The sequence below is a fragment of the Herpailurus yagouaroundi genome, unplaced genomic scaffold (genome assembly GCF_014898765.1).
Source record: "Herpailurus yagouaroundi ecotype Mexico unplaced genomic scaffold, PumYag 203, whole genome shotgun sequence".
In the NCBI taxonomy this organism is placed as follows: domain Eukaryota; kingdom Metazoa; phylum Chordata; class Mammalia; order Carnivora; family Felidae; genus Herpailurus; species Herpailurus yagouaroundi.
In genome coordinates this window covers 6,291,652-6,318,428 of record NW_024412434.1, presented here as the reverse complement: position 1 = coordinate 6,318,428, position 26,777 = coordinate 6,291,652, and the positions used below count along the sequence as shown (strand labels likewise).

Genomic DNA, 26,777 nt, shown 5'->3' with positions numbered 1-26,777 from the left:
GCATCACGGAACTGGTATTGGTAGACAAGAGTCTTTAGAATTGCAAAAGTCTGTAGCGGAGGTGCTTCCTGGTCCTTCCTGTGGCTTGGAGAGGTCTCCTGTCTGGGAAGATGGTGACTCTTTGCCTCCCGCCTTACAGGAAGAAGACACGTGCAGACACGACTGGTTGAACCTCGAGCTTCATCGCTCAACAGCGGGGACTGCTTCCTCCTGCTCTCTCCCCAGCACTGCTTCCTGTGGGTAGGAGAGTTTGCAAATGTCATAGAAAAGGCAAAGGTTGGTATCTGAAAAATAAAAACTGTTCCGTTAAGCATCTCCTGTGCACACCCGATAGAATGTTCCACAGTTGCTAGATCATTACAAGGGCTTCTCAGATGCGAAATCGAGTGAGAAGGGATGGGTAGTATTTCTTTTGCCGAATGTCTCTCAAACAAGTAATCATTAGGTATTTGCTTGAGTGGGATGTTTTGAAGGATTCTGGCCCTCCTGCCAGATTTTAAGTCCGATTCCGTGTGAAAGGAACTGGCGTATCACTTCAAAGCCGTTTGTCCCAGGTATCTATGAAATGCTACCTCAGACTTGCTGAATGAGCATCTCCTGGAGAGAAGCCCAGAGAATGGGCATTTATCAAAAACTCCACAAGCCGTCTCTTAGATTTGAAAACAAAGAGCTGTTGCTCTAGAGAATTGTACCCCCCGTACGTTTTCTCCACCTTGCCGAAAATAGCCAACAACCAGAGCCTGCAGCCCCTGTGGTCACCCGGTTTTCCTTGCAGACACACCATTTCTCCCCTCCACCCTAGCCACAGGCTTGCCTACCCAGGTAACTGTGTTCCTCCTTTTTTCCAGGCCTCAGAACTTGCGGGTTTAATTCAGACAAAGAGGGAACTTGGTTGTAGAGCTACTTACATCCAGACTATCGAAGAAGGAATTAATACACACACTCATGCAGCCAAAGACTTCTGGAAGCTTCTGGGTGGCCAAACCAGTTACCAGTGTAAGAGTTTACTGTATTTCAGAGAATCACGAGACTTTTCTTCCCCCCTACTTCGTTCTTCTAAACCAGCCACTTTTCAGGGTAAAATGTCAGACTGTCTTATCGTTCTCCTCCCAAAGCCGCCGGAGACCCAAAAGAAGACGAACTTTATGAGACAGCCATAATTGAAACAAACTGCATTTACCGTCTGATGGATGACAAACTTGTTCCTGATGACGACTACTGGGGGAAAATTCCAAAGTGCTCCCTTCTACAGTCAAAAGAGGTACAGTGCCCGGGCATCACCCTCACTGAGAAACCCTTTGCACGGGGCTGCCCAATAAAATAGATCGTAAGCGCCCGATAGGCGCTGGCCAGTGTTAGTGCCTGTTGTTGAACAGTGACATTTACTTATTTATTTTTAAGTTTTTATTTATTTATTTTGAGAGACAGAACACAAGTCAGGGAGGGGCAGAGAGAGGGAGGAAGAATCCCAAGCAGGATCCGCGCTGTCAGCACAGAGTCCGATGCGACGCTTGAACTCACGAACCCTGGGATCATGACCTGAGCCGAAATAAGAGGCGCTTAACTGACTGAGCTACCCAGGCGCCCTGAAGAGTGGCATATTTTTAAGGGACATTTACTTGTGAATTCAAACCACTGCTGCCATGTTAAATACAAATACAGAATTCAGAATATTGTTCAGAGGGGTCATGGAGCATTGAAGCCTTTTCTGTTTTAGGCAAAATGTAATTTTTTTCCATATTTTCTTTTTGTATTTTTTTCCTTTTGTATCTGTATGAGGTGCTGGATGTTCACTTATTGTGGTCATCATTTCACAGTTTATATAAGTCCAGTCATTATGCCTTATACCTTAAACTTATGCTGTGCCGTATGTCAGTTATATCTCAATATAAACAGGGAATAAAATGTAAATACTCCTTAGCCCTATCTCTTGCTTTTCTATGAACATTATATTTTTGCAGTCTTGAAGTTTCAGGAATAACAGATGCATGTATATATAATTTGGGTTTGCCAAGTGATGTACTAGATTTTTTTCTCTCACGCTGGGAAATATTTACTCAGTACATACATTGTCATTACCCTTCTGTATTGCACATGTTGAGAAAAAAGTGGAAGACACAAAAGAACCTTAAGTTTCATTGAATAGAGGAGTACTAGAAAGGATGTAATCCACACCTAGATGGAGTGTGTGATATATATGGGCATTTAAATGAGAACAAAAATCACAGGGAAGAAATAATCAGGAATAATTTTAAAGAGAAGGTGAAATTGAGCCTGGTTGGGAGTTGAGTAGGATTTGGATGGCTGGACATGAAGGAGGAAATTATTCTAGGAAGAAAGAATAAGCCAAAGGCATGGAAATAAGAAATAGCATTACATTCACGTATTCATTCAGCAAACACTTCGTAAATCTCTACTGTAAACAGAAGTATGATACGGTCTCTCCCTTTGAGGGTGTTGGAACTGAACAGAGGAGAGAAGACCTCACTGGTCCTCAGTGCCTGGCATGTGAGAAGGCCTGTATATATGCTAAGTGAATGAATGAACAAAGGAGGGAGACAAGGAAGAAGAAAAGAAGATAGGAAGTCATAGCCAAATAACTGTTTTTATGAATGAGGGGTGTTACAGAGTTGGAGAGTTCAGGACAAGATAGAAATCCCACCTGCAGGGTAGAGACTAGGGGGAGCAGGGCAGAGCCAGCTGGTCCACCCCTGGATCTTTTTATGTTTGCACTGATGGCTCCATTAGGGTTTGTGTCCTCACCCGCTCAACTCAGTGTCCGCAGAGACCGTGGTTCATCTGGAGCATGGCTTTGACATTAACCACATCTTCTGTGCCGTTTCCCCAGGTACTGGTGTTTGATTTCGGTAGTGAAGTGTATGTGTGGCATGGAAAAGAAGTCACGTTAGCACAACGGAAAATAGCTTTCCAGCTGGCAAAGCATTTATGGAATGGCACCTTTGATTACGAGAACTGTGACATCAACCCCCTGGACCCTGGAGAGTGCAATCCGCTTATTCCCAGGTATTCCGGGCATCTGCTGATGGTGGGGAAGGGCCAGGGGATTCCCATTGTGCTCACCTACTGTGGCTCTCCAAAGGCTTTCCTTTTCATAACTGACTGCAGGCGGTACCCTGTATATTCACAAAAAGAGCATTTCTTTTAGCTCTCGCCTAACTGCAACAGAAATATGGACGCTGCATTCTAGTCTGTGTCTGGAGGCACGCAAATTGTTCCCACCTGCAGTCTTCCAGGTGCTGCCCTGGCAGATGAGTAGCAATTGTTTAAGCAAATTACATGCTGATCTGAAAAGCTTCCCAGGATCTGGAATTCAGCCATGGATCTGAAGGGGCAAAAGCAACATTTTTCCTTCTCATTTCACACCTTTCCAGCGTAGCTTCCACGATTTACCCTTTGTTTGGCAGTAGATGACGTTTATGCCTTTTGGGGGACAGAGAGTGAGGGGGAAGGTGTTGTACTGAAATAATGACTGTAATTTTAATACTTCCTACAGTGTACTGGACTATTTTAAGAAAGTAATTTTGGGGATGCCTGGATGGCTTAGTCGGTTAAGCGTCCAACTTCAGCTCAGGTCATGATCTCATGGCTCCTGAGTTCGAGCCCCTCGTCGGTGCAGAGCCTGCTTCAGATCCTCTGTCCCCGCCTCTCTCTGCCCCTCCCCCGCTCACACTCTCTCAAAAATAAACAAACATTAAAAAAAAATAATTTTGGCAAATCAGCAGAATATGCACAAACTCTAAGAAACACAATCATAAGAAAAATAATTCTTATATGCCAAGGGCTGTTGTTGTTTTTCTTTACTACCGGGGGGGGGGGGGAAGTGCTTTTAAATTATGTGTGCCACATAATTGGTGGCACATCTATTTCTCACCTAACAGCAGAGAGCAAACATTGGGTATCATGCAACTGGGTCTTAATATTTTGCATTGATCTAGTCTACAAGTTGCAACTTCCCTACCTAGTTTTCTTTTAAAATCAAATATTGATTTTATCATTATTATAAAAACAATAAAAAATTATGTCAACGTAGATGAAGTTTTCAAATCCGTTTTAACGAAATGCACATTTAACGTCAAAGTAGTCCTGTAGCAACTGGTGTTTAAAGGAATGAAGCCAAGGTGGCAAAGAGTATTTTATTTGATGTACTAAAAGAAACAATAACGCCAAAGCACAAAATCCATATGATAGATAACATATATAGCAGTGAGATAATCACAGATGTGGGAGTAGATGAGTCAGCGCCTAACCCACTGGTTTTCAACATGTCCCAGATCAGAATCGCCCAAGGAGCTTTACAAAAATGTACGTGCCAGGCCCAGCCCCAAAGATGTGTTCTCAGTTCACGTGGGGTGGGGCTTGTATGTCAGTAGGTCTTAAGAGCTCCTCAAGGGTTGTAAGGCACAGCCAAGATTAAGCACCCAGCCCTTCCTTAGCAGAGGAAGAGGCAGGAAGAAGCTCACCCCCTGGAGCTCTCAGCTTCCCCCGTACCCTGCAACCCACCGCCTCCCCTGCTTGCTCAACTCCCACCAGAAAGAATCCATGTCTAAAGCTGAAAGCAAGTGCTGTCTATAGACATCCTAGCAAGTCTGCAGAGTGGACTCCATACCAAAGATGGTCATTCAGACATTTGCTGTTAAAGGCCACAGCCTTGCAAGGGAGTCCTGAATCCTCCTTAGTTGCCGATACTTGGTTCCTAGAGTCCCGGGAGAGTACGAGGTGGGGGTGTTAGAATGCCGTGGCCTCCCCCGGGCGGTCTCCCTCCGAACGGGCACTCTCCTTGATGTGCCGTGGGGGTGACTTCAGAAGCCATAGTCGTGACGAGACAGGAAGTGCTGGGCAGGGGCGGCAGCAGGCCCCAGAAGCACCGCTCATCAGGCTCGCGGGGTGTACGCAGCCCGGTCTCCGTTCGCAGCCAAAGAGCGTTTTGGAAGGATGGGCGATACCTGCGCGAACCCGCTTCAGCATGTATTTATTTCCTCAATCCTGCCTTCCTCTGCCTGATCAGCGTTCCAAGCAGTTTCAAATTCTGAAATCCTGAGGCCGTAGCAGGAGGCTACGTACCAGGTTGGGCTGTGCCACTTCCTGTTCTGTGTCCTCGTGCTCTCCCTTCCTGCTGTCGTGTCTGGTGGCCTAGAAATAAATATGTGGAAATTCACTCTATGCTCTATGAAAGTATGCTCATTGTAGTAACGGAGGAGAATTTCCTCTGCTCCCGGAGACCGGAGAGCTTCGTTGTAAGAGGACTTAACAGAGAATTCAGGGTGAGCTGCGCCTTCCTCCCATCCATTCGCTAATGAGACAGAAAATTGGGGAGCCCTTGCAGGCGACCGTGAGCACATGACATAGGCAAGGAAGGCACGTGTGTGGCTCCTGCCTTTTCCCAGCTCCCAGTCTGGTGTGCTGCCCCCAGGGGATCCCAAACGCAAGAATCTGCTAGTATGAAAGGAAAGTCCAGACCTGACACGATTCACCCCACGTTCAGGAGCATCGATTCCCTGCGAGGCTGCAGACCGAAAGACTGAAATGTCACTTATCTGACAAAACAGACCATGCGTTCTGTATACCACTAATGTATCATGAGTTGTGTTCACTAGCCACGTGTGTGTGTTTTCCATTCCTTTCCTTTGTTTTCCCATGGCTTAACTTTGGTTCTTCTCCTGTCTACTCCCCCACCCACCCACCTTCGCAGAAAAGGACAGGGGCGGCCCGACTGGGCAATATTCGGGAGACTTACAGAACACAATGAAACCATTTTGTTCAAAGAGAAATTTCTCGATTGGACTGAACTGAAGAGACCTAATGAGAAGAACGCCAGCGAACTTGCCCAGCAAAAGGTATTTCTGGTAATCTAGTCTCAAACCTCAGGCCTTTGGTTTAGGTCCCAACAAAAGAGGCCTCGAAGGTAAAGCCTTCCCAGGGTTTACTGGGAGATCAGCAAACGGGTTTCCAATTATATTCTACCTCCAGGAGGTGAAGTAGTCCAGTTTGTGTCCCCAGCTTTTAGGTGTCCCGTTCACTGCTGTGGGATGGGTATTCAGGCCTCCACAGTCTTTCCCCAAAACGCAGTTAAACGCTGAGACAGAGCTGGAAAGTCTACCAGTGAAACAGCAGTGAGTGTGGCAGGAAACGGCTGTAGAAACAGGCCACCAAGCCAGCCTTGTTACCTTCCCCCATAGGAAGATCCTCGGGCCGAAGCCAAGCCGTACGACGTCGCGCGCATGGTGCAGGTGCCCCAGACCACCACCAGCACGGTGCTGGACGGGGTGAACATTGGCCGTGGCTATGGCCTGGTAGAAGGGGACGACAGGAGGCAGTTTGAGATCGCCAGTGTCTCTGTGGATGTGTGGCACATCCTAGAGTTTGACTACAGCCGGCTCCCCAAACAGAGCATCGGGCAGTTCCACGAGGGAGATGCCTATGTGGTCAAGTGGAAGTACATGGTGAGCACCGCAGGTCAGTGAGCACTTCTGTCTTCTTCACACTGACACGGGGCGGCCCCAGCTCTGCGGCTGCGAGTCTAGCACCGCTAGAAGCCATTCCCTGTGTGCGCCCCTGCCTTCGGCCGCAGAGAATGTGCCGATCTGACCGTTCGCTTGGAGAACCCCTTAGTAAACTTTATAGACGGATCCCGACGCCCTAGCATTGCTAAGGAAGGTTGTGTTTCCTTATAGAAATTAAACATGCACGTTACGGTTTCTCTGCTACCCTCGTTCCCGCCCCCTCCCCGTCCCCAGACGTTTTCTAGGAAAGTGATGATTTGCCTCCAAATGATACTTACCATGTGGCTGTCTGCTGCTTAAATTAAAGTCTGAAGTAAAGTATATCTGGATGATTTCGAACTGGAACCAAATGGTGTAGTTATGCACAAAAGATTTATTAAAAATAAAAGAAGCTGTTTCCTCTGAGGCTGAGAGCACGAACAGGCTTTGTGGATCTGGTAGAATAAATACACAGTCGAAACTGCGCGTGGTTCCTGTCGGTGAAATGCTCAGCGAAACGGGCTCTGTGCTAGAGGGGGTGAGGGAGGAAAGCCAGTGTGCTTTGGAGAGAGAACCCCTTCTCCTTGCCAACAAGGAGCCAGTCCTCTGCAGGGTCCCTCCGCCCCACCATTTGGGAGGATTTGTCACAATGCTGTGATTTTGACGTTCAACTCCTGAGCGTTTCTTTACCCCTTGAAAGCCGCTTTGCTGCCAGGGTGTGGCTGCCCTGGAGCTCCAGGGGATGAAGGCTGCTGTCTGCTCATCAGATACCCGCAGACTGAGAACCATATGATTTCCTTCCTAATGTATCAGAAATAAGTCTGTTAATCACCCGGCAGCATTTACTGGAGCACCTACTCTACATACAGACACTTACGTTAGGGGCTAAGTAAATATGTCAGACCCTACCTTCCGAAAGCACATAATAAATGACAATAAGGCAAGTGCGGGAAGAGGCAAGCCCGTCATTCCGGAGGAGAGCCGGGGTCTCTGAGATTGACCCTGCTGCTTTGGGGGAAGCCCAGCACACCGCCCTGTGGGCAGCCAGTGTGGGGCATCGCTGGGCAGGGCAGGAGGCAGTCTTGCCCAGAGCTGTCCGGGGTGCTGCGGGCCCGGAGGTCCACACAGCCCAGGAGGCACAGCACTGGGGGTTTTGCTGCAACCTCGAGTTGAGTGCCTCCCAGTGGCTCTGGGACACATTACGTCATGATGCCAATTTCTCAGTGAGGAATAGGACACCACAGTTGTTACCTGTCTGAAGTCACCCAGCTAGGAGAGACCAGATTAGGACACTGAAAGCCCCTTTCCCTTTCATAAGGAGGCCATGTGGCTAGGGGGAAAGGGCACAGGCCCGGGGACTGTGCAGCCTGGGTCTGAATCTTCTCTCAGGCCCTACGTACCAGCCATGCAAAGTGGGTGAAGGGACGTAACCTGTCTGAGCCTCGGTCTGATGATGATGCCCCGCTCAGAGATTATTATAATCTGGTAGGTGTCCAATTTAGCACAGGGCCTGGCACATGCTCACAAGGTACGGGAAATAATCGTCACTGATGCCCTCAGCCCCGAAAGCAAAATTGCTGTATTTACCTTGAAGATGAGATAACATGAGTCTCCCCAAAATAAGCGTCCTTCCCAAAGAGTCGCTATTGCGAGTCTCTGCTCCTTGGGGTGGTGCAGTTGTCCAGCTGCAGTAACCATCCGTGCCGCGTGTTGGCAAGAAAGGCAGTAAGAGGGGATTTGGCGGGTGGGAATCCACTAACCTCCGGTGTTGTGCAGCAGGGAACGTTAAGGACCAGCTTTGAAAGCATACATAGCTCCCCTTCCTTAAATACAGAGAGGAAACTGCATGTTTTACAAAACAAGACAAAGGGGCAATAGAATTTGAAATTCACTCATCTCCCTACCTGAGCTGTTAGTTATAAAAAGAAGTAATAGGAAATAAATGAATAAAACGATATCGACATGAATTAGTTAAAAAAAAAGTAATCAGATTTCTGAGGCCTTCATAGACTACTCTGCTGGAGGCCGCCTAAGAAGTAATGATTTGGCCTAGGAAAGTACTTTCTGTGTTTCTTCCAGTAAACACAGGGCACATCTCGCAGCCAGCTCCAGCAGCATCGTTATGAGCAAAGTTACAGCTTTGAAGGAGTCCAGCTGCAGAGCATTAAGTCAGAGCAGGGAGCATTCCGATTCCAGACGGTCCCTCTGGGAGCAGAGAAGCATAGCACCATGGCATTAACAGTGGCCCCTCGGTGACCACAGTCTAGCTCCTCATCACTCCTGCTCCACAGCTGCACGTGCAAACAGGACATAGAACTTGGAGCTCGGGAAGCTCTTCTGGGACAAGGTCAGCAGACACCAGCAGCTGTAGAAACAGTACAGCCGTCCTCTTGGTGGATACTAGCCAGGTGCACAGGTGCACAGAGAAGCTCCTGGAGAAGCGAACCGGGGTTCCAGGGAAGGGAGACCGGAGGCCGCAGTGGGCAGTAAATGGGGTTCTGCAGCAGGACCGCTTGACCCTGAGCAGTTCTTCAAACCGTGGTTCCCGGTTACTCCTAAACACGACGACTGGTCACAAACGTCCTCTTCAAAGTATTTTTAGACATAATGCATGAACACTTAATTTTTTTTAAGTTTACTTATTTATTTTGATGGGAGGGTGCGTGGGGGCAGAGAAAGAGAGAGGGAGAGAGAGAGAATCCAAAACAGGTTCTGCCCTGTCAGCACAGAGCCCGACATGGGGCTCAATCTCACGGCTGTGAGATCATGACCTGAGCCAAACTGAAGAGTCAGACAGTCAACCGACTGAGCCACCCAGGCACCCCCATCAACACTTTAAATTAGCCATCTGATCAAGGCTATTTAAGGTTACAGTCGGGGGGCGCCTGGGTGGCTCAGTGGGTAAAGCGTCAGACTTTGGCTCAGGTCATGATCTCATTGGTTCATGTTGAGCCCCACTTTGGGCTCTGTGCTGACAGCTCAGAGCCTGGAGCCTGCTTCGGATTCTGTGTCTTCTCTCTCTCTCTGCCCCGCCCCCCCCCCCACTTGTGCTCAGTCTCCCTGTCTCTCAAAAATAAATAAACATTAAAAAAATATAAAAAGTGAAATAAAGGTCACAGTCCGTAAATTCTTACTGATGAAAAAATTATAAAATAGATGAACTAAAAATTAAGTTGTATATAGTAATAAATTTGTGCATACTGAAGAAAATTGCTGAAAACTATTATGAGATATTTTAAGGAAATACTTCTATTTTAGATATATATACCGAAGTCCACATTAGAATGTTAGATGGTAAAACACTGGTTATTTAAGCCTGAATATATATTTATACAATGTACTTAAGTGCTAACAGATTTCAAGATATATATCAACTTCTGTGACCTGTTTTAAGCACATCTTTCCCCAGCTGACATGACTAATTTTCACTACTTTGAAGAGTGGGATTGCTAATCAAAGACAAACTTTTGTTCTATCTAAATTAGCAGAAATTTCAATGGAGTGGCTTCCAAACTAATTGTGAATATGCATAGCCTATCCATTAAAAATACACAAACTTGGGGCGCCTGGGTGGCGCAGTCGGTTAAGCGTCCGACTTCAGCCAGGTCACGATCTCGCGGTCCGGGAGTTCGAGCCCGCGTCGGGCTCTGGGCCGATGGCTCGGAGCCTGGAGCCTGTTTCCGATTCTGTGTCTCCCTCTCTCTCTGCCCCTCCCCCGTTCATGCTCTGTCTCTCTCTGTCCCAAAAATAAATAAACGTTGAAAAAAAAAATTAAAAAAAAAAAAATACACAAACTTGAAGTGCCTGGGTGGCTCAGTCCCTTAAGCATCCAACTCTCAACCTCTTTCTCTGCCCCTCCCCCTCCTCGATGCGTGCGCCCGGGCTCTCTCGCACTCACTCACACGCGCTCTCTCTCTCTCTCTCTCTCTCTCTCTGTCTCAAAATGAACATTTAATAAAAGATACACCAACTTGACCAGTTCAGGTCCACAAAAGATGGCACTAAATGTTGTGCTTAAGCAAAGCACTGTCAAGAATAATTATGATCATTTATGGAAACTATATATACAGTACTTTGCTAAAAGGCCAAAAAATCAAATAAATATGACCCTGGCCTCTTGAGAACTTAAAATAAATGAGCTTTCTTCTTACCTTCAAACCTCAAGATAACTGTGATTTTGTAAATGGGACTGCCGCTGGGAAAAACTGGGTTCACAGAGAACCAGAGAACCTAGTTATTATCTTTAATTTTCAACAAGCGTGGGTGTTATAACCTGCGTTCTCCCACTGTTGCCCATCACTTTCTGGGACCACCCAGGCAGGCATCTGAGGGTAACAGCTCAGTCTCCTGACCTCATTCGTTCCAGAAGGGTCTGCCTGCAAGTCCCTGTCACCTTGTCATTGTCACCTCCTCGGAGAGGCCTTCCTTCAACAGGGAATCCTATTAGCACTCACCCTGCCCCATGTCACAGCCCCGTCTGTCATCCTCAGAGCACTTATCAACCGTCTGAAACTGTCTTGCTCATGTCTGTTAGGATGAAAGCAGGGGGGCCGTCTTCTCATTATAGCTCTGGTATCCCCAGGAGGTCCCGGGCACACTGTGGGTGCTCAGTGAGCGGTTGTTGAATGAACGAGAGGAGACCGGAGTGCGGTATATACCGAAAAGCAGCGAGCTGAGGTCTGAAATACTGCCTTTTCAAAATGGCCACTTGGCCAATTAGCTTCCCGTGCCTGCTCTTGGGTGAGACCTGTGAGCCGGGTGCTGCTAATGCAAATGCCTGTGAGGTGCCAGGCAGTAAGGACAACCAGCACTGAACCCTGGCTACGGACCCAGCGACAGATAGTATTGAAATCCCAGATTATTTTATGAAAGCGGTATGTCAGCAATAGATCTGTTCCATTTCTGACAGAATGTGGAAACTCCAGAGTGTGTTTTCACTAGAATCGTTTTAGCAGGCTAAATTTTCCCTTTGTACTTAAAGCTAGCCCAGCTGTTGCTTTCACTATCTTTTCTCTACCAGCTAATCTTCTGCCAAAAAAAATGGCGTAAGACAGAAAATGTATTTCTGTCTTTGGGAGCCGTTGGTCCTGCTCTGGCCGTCACCCGCTTTCTCTGTCACACACTTGGAGTGATCCGCCGCCTTCCTGGAGGATGACAGGTGTTTTTCCTAGGGCATCGAGAAGGCTAGATCATTTTTCGCCAGTTTGGAGGCTCAGGATCAGTTACTGGAAGAAAGGTGGTTTTTCTCCTCAGCCCCATGCCCCAAAGCTTTTTGTCTTCCCTCTTTGTCCTCACAGAGCCCGGAGAAGAAAGCCATACATTCGCTCCTCTTTTGGCCTATCGGCTGTTTACCCTGCCCTCTCGGGTTCTTTGTGTTTGCAGTGGGAAGTCGACAAAAGGGAGAGCATTCAGCGAGGGTGGCTGGCAAAGAGAAGTGTGTCTACTTCTTCTGGCAAGGTCGGCAGTCGACCGTGAGCGAGAAGGGCACGTCGGCGCTGATGACGGTGGAGCTGGACGAGGAGAGGGGCGCCCAGGTGAGTGCTGGAAAGCAGCTGAATGAGAGAACCGTCCTTCCTGGGGAGCCGCAGGGTGTGCGGCCCCGGTCCCCTGAAGACCCCTGACTTCTCGTGAACAAAGACGGCATCGCACAAGTGACTTTTAGTTCTGGTCTGGCTTCTCCAGACTGCAGGCTGGGCCTCCCCTCTCCTCTCCCCACTGGCAGGTCAGGAGTCATATGCTCTTCAAGGAGATGTTGTATCTGTAAATAGCGAATCCATAAGACAGGTACCAAGCGCCAAGGGAGGGTTTGGTTTTTTGAAGTTTCCACTTAACTGATATTCAAGGAGTTATAAATAAAACCAAGAGATGCTGTTTTCCACTTCTAAAATTGGTAGGGATTTTGTAAAGAACGGCTCCAGGGTGGGTAAGGATTCAGTAGGATGCCTCCACTGGGGAGTGTAGCTTGAAACAGCCATCCTGAAAAGCAGTTTGGCTCAAGAACCTTAAAATTCTCATAAACTTTGATCAGTTATTCCACCTACACAAATCTGTCCGAAGGAAATACCAGAGATTAATGTAAAAATGAGTATTCTTATCTGTTTTCTCATCTGCATTCCTCCCAGCAGCCCGAGTGATTTTTCGGGAACACGTCGGACCGTGTCATTCCCTTGCTCTCCAAACCGGTGTCCCGGTGATCTGCCAGCACCTTCGTGGTTGGCCCTGAACACCTCTCCCACCTCCCCCTGGCTTTCTAGCCTTTTGCCACTCCTGAGACACACAGACCTCTTTCCTCCCACCCCAGGGCCTTTGTGCAATTTCCTGTCTGGAACATTTCCCCTGTATCCATAAGTAACTTTCAACTCCATAGGATTCAGGTTTCTGTTCCAGTGTCACCTGTTTTATCCAAATCCCTCCCCATTCTCCGCCCCTCTGCTGAGCTTTATTTATTTTTTTTTCTAGCACTTACTGCTATTATCACTACTTAAAACCACTTCGTAGTCATTTGTCATTTCATTTACATTTTGTAGACATTGCGTTTACTTACTTGTTATCCCTCTTTCCCTAGAAAGTATGAAAGAGACCTTGTGTGCTGGTCTTTATCCGCCATTATAACCCCAGGGCCTGTATAATGCCCTGGGGCCAAGATGTTGTGAACATTTCTTTTTGCTGTTTGGATTACCTTTGTAGTAATGAAGAGTTGACTGTAAGGTTTTGGGAAAGCATGATACCACGGCAGGTATCTTCACTACCTTGGAGGAGTAGTTAACAATAGCATGAGGGAGGAGAACAGAGGAATTTTCTCCGAAACAGATTAATGTTCACCTAGCCTTCTAGATTCCTAAGAACCAATCCTGTTCCCTAAAAAAATACTTCATACGCATTTTCTACTATAGACTATACAATAATTGAAAATAACTGTTAGTGGCCATTGCATTTTAATTTATCCCTAATAGTGGGCAATTTCAACTGCCTTTATTTTTGTAAAGGCCATGTTTCCATCGTGGCTGCAAAATCACCCTGAGAATTTTGAGTCTTAATCTCTCTAGTCTGAGCATTCCACCTTTTATCAAGCCAGTGGATGTAAAAACACTTCAGACATATAAAACGCTGCCACAAAATGGCGCTAAATTACGCAAAGTTGGCCCTGAGGTTGATCTGTTAACTCCTGGTGAGAAATGCTTCCTACCTTTCGGTTTGCCCCGATTTCCAGGCTGAATAAACAATTTCCTCGTGAAGGGAAAATGTCTAGCCAAAGTGAGAGTGAGTGGGGTCAACCCTACCAGTTTTATGAGCAGCTAACGCAGTGCTTCCCAGGCGAAGGGGAGGCTGGTCCGCAGGAGCAGTGTTCCATGAGTGGACTATTGGAACGGTTGCAAAAGAGACAGTTCTCCCCTCCCGCCCCCGCCCCTGCCCCTGAGTCACTAAGTGATCAGTCGTTCTCACCGCTGAGAGGTAGACTTTGTTTCAAACTTGTTTAGATCAATCATGCTACGTCTATACCACGGAATACCACTAAAATATCAAAACTTGTGTTTCCAAAGTCTTTGACGGCAAAACATCAAGTGAATAAAACCGGGTATTAAGTAACAAAGGACAACAATCCTACTTTTGTCTGGGAAAGACACATACCTGAAAGATACTTTGAAAGGAAAGCTGTACCCTAGACCTTTCACAGTGGTTATCTTTAGACACAACAGTAGTGTCACTGGTGTTTGTGGGCACTTCTCGCTGTTTTTCAGAGTTTCTACTAGGCAGGTATTCTTTTTAAGACTTTGAAAACCAGTACGTGTTACTTACTGGAATGTGTTTCCATTGAAAGGTCCAGGTCCTGCAGGGAAAGGAGCCCCCCTGCTTTCTGCAGTGTTTCCAGGGGGGAATGGTAGTACACTCCGGGAGGCGGGAAGAGGAGGAAGAGAACGCACAAAGTAAGTCACTGTCACCGTTGGAATAAGATTCGTTTCCCTCTCCTAGAAGGTGTTTTCACACTGGGGGTGGGGGGGGGGTATTAAAGTAAGTCTCCCTTTATATAGCTGTGTCTTCACCCCTGAAAGCCTCGTCACGTTTGCCTTACAAATCAGCCTTATGGGGAGCTCATAGCCACCCCCCCACCACCTTCCTGTGGCGTTTACCTTAGGATACATAGGACTCTGTATGCAGGAGGCTGGGAGATTATTTTCCCTTAAACTGAATTCCCACAGTGACTCTGTCTCTCTTCTCAAGAGGGGAGAAAAATTCAGTGGGTCATCTATTATAAATGGGATGCTGGCCAACAAAAATCTCTTAATTTATAGAATAGATTTATAAAAAAAATAAAATAAAAAGAATTCTTAGCTTCAGAGCCTCTCAAAATATGCCCGTTATGTGATTTACCTGAGTATTTATAAGATACTCAGTATTTGTAAGTATTTGTAAATACCTGAGTATTTACAAAAATGGGTTTTCTACTTCACGAACCTGATTCTAACTCCAAAAGGATGTGCTTTCTGGGCTGGCAGCGAGCTGGCCGCCACTCCGCCTGAGCCCCCCACCCCCACCCCCAAGTCACAGGATGGGCCTGGGTGGGCCCAGGGTGGGTGGTGTTGGCGGGTCCCCGCGGCACACCACGTCCTAACTCTGTGCCGCTGCTGCCCCCTGCAGGTGAGTGGAGGCTGTACTGTGTGCGCGGAGAAGTGCCTGTGGAAGGGAATTTGCTGGAAGTGGCCTGTCACTGTAGTAGCTTGAGGTCCAGGACTTCCATGGTTGTCCTCAACGTAAATAAAGCCCTCATTTACTTGTGGCACGGATGCAAAGCCCAAGCCCACACGAAGGAGGTCGGAAGGACCGCAGCAAATAAAATCAAAGAACAGTGAGTGTTGTGTGTGAGGGCATCTCCCAGAAGGGGCTTCCCCGTGAGGCGGGAAGGATACCCAGGGTCGCCAGTAGAAGCCCGGGTGTACTTCAAGTGACTTCAGCAGGGGGTGGGTATGAACGTGGTTCGGGGCCTCTGACATGCCAAGTGGCCGTGACACACATCTCGCTTCAAGCTGCCCGCGTGAGGGCTTCCCCCACCTTCTGAGGATGTACCTGCCTCGACGAAAGGCAGAGTGAGGGAGGAGTGAGGGAAGTGCCCCCAACGAGTGCCATCATTTCTTTCATGGGTATGATTTTGAATTAAAAGCCTGGAGGCCTTTGGTATTTAAAGAGAGCAAATTTCAAATATCGTTTAGGGGTTCAACATTTCAGTTTTGCCAGAGCAGTGGAAAGTTAGGAAGCGTTTAGCTAAAGAAAAGTATGGGAGACCACCAACTGTGTCAGACTATAAGATGTCCCCTTTCCAGAGGACAACCGTATGCCTGCATTTGCCCCTGAGTCGCTGGACCGCCAGCTAGGCAGGGGATGCCTGGCATTTCCTCAGGCTGTCACCTGGGAGGACACTGGTAACATGTGAACAGTAGAAGCGAAGCGTTTCCAGGGCCACAGCATGCCACCAAAGGGTAATCTGGTCAAATCCGTTCTCTGGGCACCACAGCAGTGCGGGGCGGGCATCCTTCCCCTGGGATGGCTCTCGAACCTACCGCACCGAGGAGAGGGCGGAGAGAACGCAGGCCAGTGCCCTGTCAACAGGCAGACGGCCGGGAAGCAAAATGTCTCATCTCGAAACGCTGTTCTGTGTGCCAGCGAGTGGGGAGGGGTGATAGTTGACCTTCGGCGAGGTATCCAAAGGCATCACTGGCCCACTGGATTTTCCCCTTGGACCACTGGGAAAAAACAGAACGATGAACTCATTCGCTCTGCAGGTATTCACTGATCACGTACTTGGTGCCAAGCACAGATTTAGGGACCAGGGTCTTGCAAGTGAACTAACCTAAGTCTCCGTCCCCATGACGCTTATGTTCTAGCAAGAGAGGACAAGGAATAGTTAATATGTATGTTGTATATAAAAACGTGATCACTTTCGTTGCAACTTGTATGTAATTATACATTCTTCTCTAAGGGCCAAGCCAGTCCCTCTCACTGCTGCCCCCCCCCCCCCCCACACACACACACATTCATTAACCACGGAGCATGTTTTAATTCATTAGTAAGAATTATTTTAGGAAGAAGAGAGATGGTGAACTGATCTGCAGATTTAGTCTTGAATAATTCCATACTGCCAACACTTCCAGGCTTAAAACAAACAAACAAACAAACAAACAAACAAACAAACTACTGGATTTTCTCCGTGCAGATGTCCCCTGGAAGCCGGGCTGCATAGTAGCAGTAAAGTGACAATACATGAGTGCGATGAAGGATCGGAGCCCCTGGGATTCTGGGACGCTTTAGGAAGGAGAGACAGGAAAGCCTACGACTGCATGCTTCAAGGTAATCCAACATTCCGTAGCTTTCCATCACTAATCTAGTCAGTACATATTTACTGAGCACATACTATGCACAACACCCAGTGAATCACACCTAGGCTAGGTCCTCCCAGGCCTACAACGCAGTAAGGAAGCTAAATAATATGCACAGCTAAGCATAATGCCAAATCAAACTTTGGTGTGTCACGAAAGAGGTACGAATGAAGGAGGCTGAGAGTTAAAAGAAAGAGTAGTTCCACCAGGAAAATCACACGACATTTACACAGAGCCTCAGAGGGAAGCATGACCTGAAGAGACGGAGGGAGAGAAGCGAATTCCAGGAAACCAGAGGGACAGTGACACAACGTGACCCTATGGCACGAGACGCTTTCGGTCTGGCCAGCATCCTGGGTGCAGGGACCTAACAGAGTTCAGATTAGAGAATAGGTCGGTTTTGTATTAAATACACAAAACACAGATCAACTTAACGTACAGATTAACACAGAGGGAAAGCTAACAAGTATTAGGCAGGTTAGGATGAGACAGACACCGCCTAAGCACCTATCTGCCTTAACGCTCACCACCTAACGCCACCGTGTTTGTTCTGATGAGGAAACTGAGGCACAGCGAACTTCATCAGCTTGCCCAAGGTTGGACCACAGTGGGGTATACTCATCTCAGTTTTCCTGAACTTTTACAGAGTTTTTCTTAATAATGCATATTGGTGATGGAAAATGTTTGAAAGTACAGAGAGGTTGAAAAAGAAACTAAGTCCCTTATGATCTTCTCTCTCAAAGATAACTAGAATTAACATTTCTCTATGGGATCCATACACATCTATATTAAAGGAAATTTTGGACAGCAGTACACAGTTTTGTAACCCGATTTTTCCCTTTATTATGAACAGTTGCTCAAGTTGTTAATATCTAGACTTCTCTGGCCGCAGGGCATTCCATGAATATGCTATATGCCATTTTCTATTTAACCTGTCTCTTTTGGTTGGAGAGAGGTTTCCGATTTTTCCCTATTACACAATAGAGATGTGAATAAATTTAAACCAAGTACGTGTATTTGCTTCTAGTTAAATTCCTAGATACAGAAGTGCTGTGGTAAAGGTAGAAAAGATTCAGGGTACAGCTCAACAAGGGTGCCCCCGAACACGGACACCAATCTCCATATTCACCTGGCAATATACATCAGAGAGTGTGCATTCCCCCGTGGACTTTGCCTTTTCCTCTTTGCCAAAATGGGGGGTGGGGGGAGACTGCTACCTAAGCACTATTTTAACTAATGGTTTAAATTGGAAGTACTGTTAAATGCTTATGTATTTTTTATTTCAACCTTTTTTTTTTATTTTTTTATTTTTTTATTTTTGGGACAGAGACAGAGCATGAACGGGGGAGGGGCAGAGAGAGAGGGAGACACAGAATCGGAAACAGGCTCCAGGCTCCGAGCCATCAGCCCAGAGCCCGACGCGGGGCTCGAACTCCCGGACCGCGAGATCGTGACCTGGCTGAAGTCGGACGCTTAACCGACTGCGTCACCCAGGCGCCCCTATTTTTTTTAATTATTTGTATTTCTACTTTGGTGAATGTTTTCATTTCTGCCTTTTTGTACATTTTTACCGAGATGTTTATCTTTATTCTTTTATATACCAAGGGCACGAACCAGTTTCCACATTTCTCATTTTGTCACTTGCCTTTTTGTTTGGGTTGGGGCTTTTTTGCAATGCAAGGGTTCATTTTTGTGCTGTCAGTGCAGAAATCCCCTGTCCCTTCATTCCTCCTTTTATAATTATGATTAAGGAGACCTTCCCTACCTCCGAGGTCAGATAAATTTTCTCTATTTTCGCACGAAGTTTTGGGGTTATTTCATGTCTTACGGTCGCTCTCCCGTCCAGCTGGGAATTTCCTTTGATGCATATCGTGTCCTCAGCTCTGTTCTCTTTTCTTTCAAAGATCCTGGAAATTTTAACTTCACACCCCGCCTGTTCATCCTCAGCAGTTCCTCTGGTGACTTCTCAGCCACAGAATTCATGTATCCTGCCCGAGACCCCTCTGTGGTCAATTCTATGCCCTTCCTGCAGGAAGATCTGTACAGCGCGCCACAGCCAGGTACGGCCCGCGGAAGGGGTCATCGTGCCGAGCCACAGAACACACACCTTCCAGACGGCCTTTTTACTTTACTTGCATATTGACTAAACGGTTTTTATTTGCCAAGTGCCCTGGCGGGTAACTTTCTTATGTTATCTCATGCTCACACCTACCCCAAAAGGAAGGGAACATCAGCCGTATGTTACAGTCTAGGCAACCGAGGCCCAGGTAGGCTGAGCACAACCGTGTCAGGCCTGGAAGCTCAGCTCTTCTCCCAGACTCCCCTCAGTCTTGTGGCTTCATGGCCCACAGTCGGCCTCCCCTGCTCCGGGCATCGTGTTTTCCGTTCGAGACACAAAGAAAGGGTTGGGAAAAGGGCAGTGATGGCCGTGTCTCTCCCTTGTATTGGATAAAGCAAAAGCTTTCCCAGAAGCCCCCAGCTGACTTCTGCTCACATCCCGTTGGCCAGAGCTCTGTCGCGTGAACACCCTCCACTACCGGAGAGCCTGGGGGAGAGCAAGTGGCGGGGCGGCAAGGGCTTGGGAGTATCTGTTGAATCAGCCAAAGAACGGTGTCTGCCTTAGCCAAGGCTGCACGGCAGGGCTGTGGTTCCCACCCATGTCTTCTGACTCCGAGGTCAAGGCTGTATCCACTCGGCCCCCACCTCGCGACAGAACCGGTTGTGTGCCCTTGTGCTGGTTGGGACAGTCACCGTCACCAGAGACTGGGCTGTACGGACCCGGCCAGACTCCCGCAGTCGAGTCTGAGCCCTTGTGCCCTCTCCCCTCAGCCACAACCTCTCATTCACCCGGCCCAGCTCCCCGCCTTAAAAGCTCAACAGCTGGCCCACGGGTCATACTGCGGGAAATACTAGCAAGTTCCTTCAAAGGGAGGCCGCTACCCACCCTCTTCACGCTATGCCTCAGGGTGGGTTATCAACCTCTTCTGGGCTCTTCAGATGCGTGGTGTGCGTGGAATTCTGAAACACGGGCTAGGAAAGGGCGCGGGGCAGGCGGACCGAGCAGGTGTGAGAGCCCCTCTGCCACATGGAATAAGAGTCGGGCTGACGGTGTGTTAGAACGCGTCTGCTCCTTCAAGCCCTATTCTCTCACCGAGAACCAGGAACTTAGTCACCTAGGAAGCAATCACATGTGGGGCACGCACATCAGTGACCTGTAGGGCAAGGGGGGGTGTACTCGCCGGTTTTTAATATGCTCTTTGGAGAGAAATGCTGCTACAGCCCCTCGCGGGTGCGTTATCCCTCCCCTCGGCATGCTGCCAGTTCTCGGAAGGGCCGCCGGCGGGCCGGCTACTGAGGAGGGGCAAAGGGAGAGAGAGTGTGGGGACAGGGAGGAAAAAGAGGCCGGCATCACAGAGGCCACCTCTTTCTGCCCAGAGGCCTTAACTGACTGTATGCTCAAAGGGCTGAGCCATCGTGGACACCCCGCCTTTGGCCCCGCCAAGGGGATTCTGCACCCCCTCCCTCTGACAAAAGCAGCCTGGAGGGAAGCATCCATTAGGTTTGGGGAAGAGTGCCCCGGAAGCATCCACGGAGAAGCCCCTGATTGTCTGGTCTGCCCTTGCCCTCACAGCACTCTTCCTTGTTGACAATCACCATGAGGTGTACCTCTGGCAGGGCTGGTGGCCCATCGAGAACAAGATCACGGGTTCCGCCCGCATTCGCTGGGCCTCCGACCGGAAGAGTGCCATGGAGACCGTGCTCCAGTACTGCAAAGGTGAGGCGTCGGTGCCAGTGGGCAGGCCTGGGGCCCTCAGCTCTGCGACAGGCTTCATCCACCCCGGCAGGATCGCAGACCAGTGTTTTCCTTCCTGCGTGTGCCGGCCAACCTTGATAAAGCCCGGCAGGCAGTGATGAAACCAAGTTTTTTTTTTTGAGGCTTCTTAATCTTGAGATTAATGCATTCTTGACTGTCACCATGAATGGGAATTCATTTTTCTCTTTTACATTACTGGGCCGTCTGAGTTGCTACCCTCAAGATTTAAGGCTGTATTGTGGAATGCCCTGGAGGGGTCGGAACCCTTTTGCACTCTGGTGTAATCATGCTGGGGGCCTCCTTCTGCGCATAGCCGCCCACTGTCCAGAGTGGAAAGCTCGCCTAAATGGGCTGGAAAGCCAATGGCAACCTTTTGGTCATTCGTTATTATTTTTAGTGTGATATCTAAAAAAGAAAGATCTACTGTGAACTCATGGCTTTTTACTATACCATCCGCCAAAAATTTATAGAATTTTATGTAAAACGAAGATGCCAGTAATTAATTTCTTGTCTTAATTTTTAAGGTTTCATGGATTAGTTTCACTGAGTTCATACAGTTGATTCTCTCTTGAAAAGCTCGTCAGTAACAAGTAACAAATTCCCACCAAATGTTTAAATTAGAGTGGTTTAGAAAATGCTGTTTAACTCACATTGAACTTCACGCTGCCTTAGGAAGTCAGAGGAATACTTCTACAGGTGAATGCAAGAGGAAAAAATCTCTTGCCCAGGAGCCATGGAGAGAGGCTCTCTCAGATCCAGAGACGTGGAAGCATTTTGCTAGAGTCAGGTCACTTACACGCAGTGTTACGCATCCTTATATGCATAAACTTAACATTTTGTATAAATACCATCCATGCGTTATTATGAACTACTCACAACTTGCACTCTAACCATAAGTCAGGAGATCCAAATGAAGAAAAGATTTCAAGGGAAATCAGAGAAAGACCGGGTCTTTGGACCCATACCCCGGGTGTCCTGATGTTGCCCTCTGTGTACCTACAGGAAAAAATATCAAGAGGCCGCCCCCCAAGTCTTACCTTATCCACGCTGGTCTGGAGCCCCTGACGTTCACCAATATGTTCCCCAGCTGGGAGCACAGAGAGGACATTGCTGAAATCACAGAAATGGTGAGTGTGGTTTGCTTCCCCCTGAAGGTGGCTCCACACCTTTCAGATCGTGAGTCGACTGTACCTTGGGAAGAAGCATCCCAATGGCATTTTCTAAGTGATAAAATGTTGTTGTTGTTGTTGTTGTTGTTTTCTTTTACAACATGTTAGCAAGTCTACATAGAATTAGCTTAGGAAATGGAAAAATCATTTGAACTATTTTGGTATTCTTCTACACCTGGTGTTCAAGTTAAACAACTTAAAAGCAAAGGTGAACTTAATTACTCTGAAGAATATACAGAAAGCTGCCATCTCTTCATTCTGTTTGCTAAAACTCTGTTGCTTTTCAAGGCCCGTGTAAGGCACAACAAAATCCTCTGGCTTCAGACATTAACCTTGTGTTTGAGGAGACACAAAATAAATCTGTGATGGATTATTCAGAGATCAAAGTACGAAGCGAATGAATGTATCGTGAGTCACTCCTGATTAGGAGTGTGAATAGCTCATTAATAGTATTTCATGAGACCAGTTGGTATTAGCCCATGAAGCATTTATCATAACCTTTATTTACTAAAGCATATTATTAGCCAGAACATTATAATTTCCAACCACATAGGAAAAAAAAAAGCTTACTACAGCTGTGTAGAATTTCTTAAGTCATGAGTTTTTAACATTGTGAAGGAAATAGGTTTGTTCCATTTCAATTTTCTTACTATGTCAGAGAGCTGCTTTTCCGGAGGAGACGACATGGGTATTTTACGGGAGGTCCGAACACGTTTAAACAAAAAGAGTTCGCTGCTGCTTAACAGTGGATGCGCAGCGCAAATGCCTGTTTAATGCCAGCATCGCTGCCGAGACTCACATCTCTCTGTAAGCCAGTGGGCTTGGTCCACGCAGGGAGGAGCCCGATAGGGCTCTGTTTACAATAAACAAGCAGTCGTGCCTGGGGGTGCAGCGCCCCGCACCCGTACCTCCTCCTGCAGTGTGAGTTCAAGGCTGTAATTACCGCTGTGTCCTGCTTCCGCCGTGCATGCCCAGGCAGCAGTGGCCTGGGAGCATCTCGCGCAGGCTGGCGGGCTTCCGGCCAGTGAGGTCGGGCTTTCCACGCCAAGTTGTGGCAATAACACAATCACTGAGCGCTCACCATGGGCCAGGCACAGCTCCGAGCCCTTTATGTAGATTTTCTCCCTTATTTTTACAACAGTCTATTAAGATTCATCTTCGTGTATCTCCGTTTTCCCAGGGAAGGAGCTGAGACACGGACACCTGAAGTAGCTTGTCCCGGGTCTTAGGTGCAGGATTGCTCCAAACCCACTCCGTGACCACTAGTCTCGACCATCATTGATGAATTTGGCAACCCTGTTAGTCATTCATTCCCGCCACTCAAAAGGAGGGCAGTGATCTGGCTTCCGGGTTTAACAGAGGAAGAGAATTTACCTGTAGTAACCAGTTCAGTGTAAATGCACACAGAGTGGTTTTTGTTTGTTTGTTTGAAGTCTGGATTCAGCAGCATATCCTGGACGCATTTTCTTACCTTTTTCTATTATGGATTAAGAAACAGGGCTCAAGGGGGCAGCATGAATCCTCATAAGGTTATTTTAAAATACTTTTAAACAAATTCCATTATCTGAATGCTTCTAGTGTTTAGAGTTCAGATTTAATAATCTTTTTTTTTATTTAAAAAAAATTTTTTTTTAACGTTTATTTATTTTTGAGACAGAGCATGAATGGGGGACGGTCAGAGAGAGAGGGAGACACAGAATCCGAAACAGGCTCCAGGCTCTGAGCAGTCAGCACAGAGCCTGACGCGGGGCTTGAACTCACGGACTGCGAGATCATGACCTGAGCTGAAGTCGGACGCTTAACCAACTGAGCCACCCAGGCGCCCCGAGAGTCCAGATTTAATAATCTTAAGCCATAATTCACTCACGTGATACTCCCTTTTGTCCAAGGCAGGATTTATTTGGTGAGGTGGGAAGACATGTAAAGGAGAATTGTGGGGCTTTGGGCAATCCCTTTCCATTTCAGAGCCTGCTTCCCCTTGAGTGACCCCCCCCCCACCCCCCGGCTAGGCACAGACTAGACAGGGTCCGGCGAGGGCACAGACAGGACAGGGTCATGTATTTGCAGGCGCGTGACAAAACACTGGTGCAGGTGCAGGACATGAAGTTCTCTCTGCTCCCTCCTCTTCTCTAGGATACGGAAGTTTCGAATCAGATCACCCTTGTGGAAGATGTCTTAGCCAAGCTTTGTAAAACCATTTATCCGCTGGCCGATCTGCTAGCCAGGCCACTGCCCGAGGGAGTTGATCCTCTGAAGCTTGAGATTTATCTCACTGACGAAGACTTTGAGGTAAGCATTTCTTCGTGTGGGATGGCGTTTAAGCGACACATTGGCTTGGATGGGAGTCCTCTCACTCACCTACTGGGCGTCTCCCCCAATTTTGCAGTTTGCACTAGACATGACCAGAGAAGAATACAACGCACTGCCCGCCTGGAAGCAGGTGAACCTGAAGAAAGCAAAAGGTCTGTTCTGAGCGGGAGAGATGGCTAGAAGAATCTGCCGTCACTTTCGATACCCTTGGACCAGGAAAATGGCAAATTTTTTTTTTTTTGGACTGGTATTTAAAAAAAAAATTTTTTTTTCATCAGAGTTTTTAAAACCTGAAGTTACTAGCTCTACTGCGTGTCCTGGATTTGTGTATTTTGTAAATGTTTCAGCGAACCCTTTGGAAACTCTCTTTCCACGACTCAGCAGGTCATGTTAATAAAGGTGTCCCCGTGTGCACTTAAGTAGCTGTTTCTCAGCAGCTGCTCTCGCACTGCCCTCCTGTTCCAGCTGAGCGTTGCCTACTCTTTTTTTTGAAGCAATTCTCTTCATAAAGTGTTATTTTGATAGTTTGTGGATTCTAAAATATATATATTTATATAAACACCATATAAATCAAATACGTATTTAACAAAGCAATATTATTCGATTCACTTTTAAGATTTGTTTTCCTTTTGGTGTCAAAACAATATGAAAAGGTAGATGGAATTGCTTCTGTGGAATTAGCTCTGGCACCCTTCTGTATCTTCACACACAGTTCAGAAATGTCTCCTTCGGCCTTAGGTCTGACTTGTTCTGAGTGCTGCTTCCGGTGCTAAAATGAACAGAGACATTTGTACTTTCTGGCACGGGCTCTAAAGAATCTGTGCGAATCCACCTTTCAACCTTAATATCTTCCCTGAAATGTATAGTGCCTTGTTTTTATGTACAGTTTATATACAGAAAAGTTTGCTCTGCGTTTTTTGATGATGGTTTGGAACATTATCTCCAATTTTACTCTAAAAAACGGTAGAAATGAAAAAAAAACATCTCAAATTTCTAAAACCTGTTGTAAACATTAAACATGCCATTTTGTGATACAGGGCTCCAAAATAAAAGCTTCAGGAATAAACACAATAATTGATTCACATCGAATCCCAAGCATGTTCCTTTCTGCAAAACGTTGTTTGTTCATGTCAACCTAGTATCAATACTTGGCTGTTAAATATTAACTGCTAAAACTTTAGGGCAAGATTTTATGTAGGGTTGTATAACTAAATAGACATTTGACCCATAATATTAGTTCTGAGCACTATATTATAGACATATATTTGCAAATCATCATTCAACAGAAGCTTTTTACCCTAAAATGATCTCTGCATCTCATACTGAGGATCTCAGTGCCTTTTTAAGAACATTGAATACAAGGCGCCTGGGTGGCTCAGTCGGTTAAGTGTCTGACTTCGGCTCATGTCATGATGTCGCGGTCTGTGAGTTCAAGCCCTGCATCGGGCTCTGTGCTGACAGCTCAGAGCCTGGAGCCTGCTTCAGATTCTGTGTCTCCCTCTCTGCCCCCCCCCCCATCCTCTCTCTCTCTTTCTCTCTCTCAAAAATATATATACATTAAAAAAATTTAAAAGCTTTAAAAAAAGGAATATTGAATATATAGACATTTAGAAAACCTAAAAATGAGAAAACTCTCCTCACAGGCTCATGGACTCATAAAATGAATTCTGTAGACCTGCCATGAGTTGTTACCGCATCCTTCCTGCCCACCGACCCCTGTTTCGGTCTCTGTCAAACAGATCAGTCAACAGCACATTTGCTTTATTTATTTTTTTTTAACTTTTATTTATTTTTGAGAGGGAGAGATATAGAGCATGAACGGGGTGGGTCAGAGAGAGAGGGAGACAATCTGAAACAGGCTCCAGGCTCTGAGCTGTCAGCACAGAGCCTGACGCGGGGCTCGAACCCACGAACTGCGAGATGGTGACCTGAGCTGAAGTCGGACGCTTAGCCGACTGAGCCACCCAGGCGCCCCAGCACATTTGCTTTAAATTTTATCACTTGTGTGCCCAGCCCTGGGACCGCACCAGGGTCGGGGGCCTATAACCCACCCCTGGTCCCACCGTGTTGAGACTCTGTGATATTGGGCAGTCTCTGAACTTCCCCACCTCGATTTCCTCTGTTTCAAAAAAGGAATCAATGCCAGCTATCCCGCCCACGTCATAGGATTGATTCTTGGTGAGGATCAAGCAGAAACTCTTTGAATATTGTCAAGTGCTGATACCTGCTGGTATTAATATTACTGTTACAGTAGCTGAAGTAGGAGAAGCGTCAGTGTTGAAGTAAAGGAGTGTAGTCACCTCGAAATGATAGATTAAAGCAGAATGAGTCAAACCTTCCAAAGAAATAAATGTAGAAGGGAAAGGAGAAAAAGGGGGTACTGGGTGGCTCAGTAGGTTGAGCGTCCGACTTCGGCTCAGGTCATGATCTCAAGGTTCGTGGGTTTGAGCCCCCCGTCGGGCTCTGTGCTGACAGCTGGAGCCTGCTGCGGATTCTGTCTCTCTCTCTCTCTCTCTCTCTCTGCCCCTCCCTGGCTGGCTCTCTCTTTCAAAGATAAATAAACATTAAAAAAAGAAAGGAGAAAGTGGCATTGCGGGGCAGAATGCAAAGAGAA

The 26,777-nt window shown here is 47.1% G+C and overlaps 1 protein-coding gene and 1 long non-coding RNA gene across 19 annotated transcripts in view; one reads left to right on the top strand and one right to left on the bottom strand.

The window, feature by feature from the left end:
* SVIL (supervillin) overlaps nt 1-25,252 on the top strand; it is a 235,007-nt gene extending 209,755 nt beyond the window's left edge. For all 18 annotated transcript variants that reach the window (XM_040451067.1, XM_040451064.1, XM_040451065.1 and 15 more), the window contains 15 exons: nt 140-276; nt 849-996; nt 1,116-1,261; nt 2,849-3,024; nt 5,711-5,855; nt 6,198-6,474; nt 11,883-12,034; nt 14,320-14,425; nt 15,138-15,345; nt 16,708-16,841; nt 18,775-18,930; nt 20,502-20,645; nt 21,687-21,811; nt 23,987-24,142; nt 24,240-25,252. In XM_040451067.1, the coding sequence (XP_040307001.1) occupies nt 140-276; nt 849-996; nt 1,116-1,261; nt 2,849-3,024; nt 5,711-5,855; nt 6,198-6,474; nt 11,883-12,034; nt 14,320-14,425; nt 15,138-15,345; nt 16,708-16,841; nt 18,775-18,930; nt 20,502-20,645; nt 21,687-21,811; nt 23,987-24,142; nt 24,240-24,326 (2,297 nt within the window). In that variant the 3' untranslated portion in view covers nt 24,327-25,252. The remainder of the gene's footprint in view (nt 1-139; nt 277-848; nt 997-1,115; nt 1,262-2,848; nt 3,025-5,710; nt 5,856-6,197; nt 6,475-11,882; nt 12,035-14,319; nt 14,426-15,137; nt 15,346-16,707; nt 16,842-18,774; nt 18,931-20,501; nt 20,646-21,686; nt 21,812-23,986; nt 24,143-24,239) is intronic.
* LOC121014658 (uncharacterized) lies at nt 4,369-14,391 on the bottom strand. The gene is made up of 3 exons (XR_005783338.1): nt 14,298-14,391; nt 8,088-8,323; nt 4,369-5,151 (listed from the first exon to the last, which is right to left on the bottom strand). It is a non-coding gene; the product is annotated as an uncharacterized LOC121014658 (long non-coding RNA).
* Nucleotides 25,253-26,777: the final 1,525 nt, after the last annotated feature.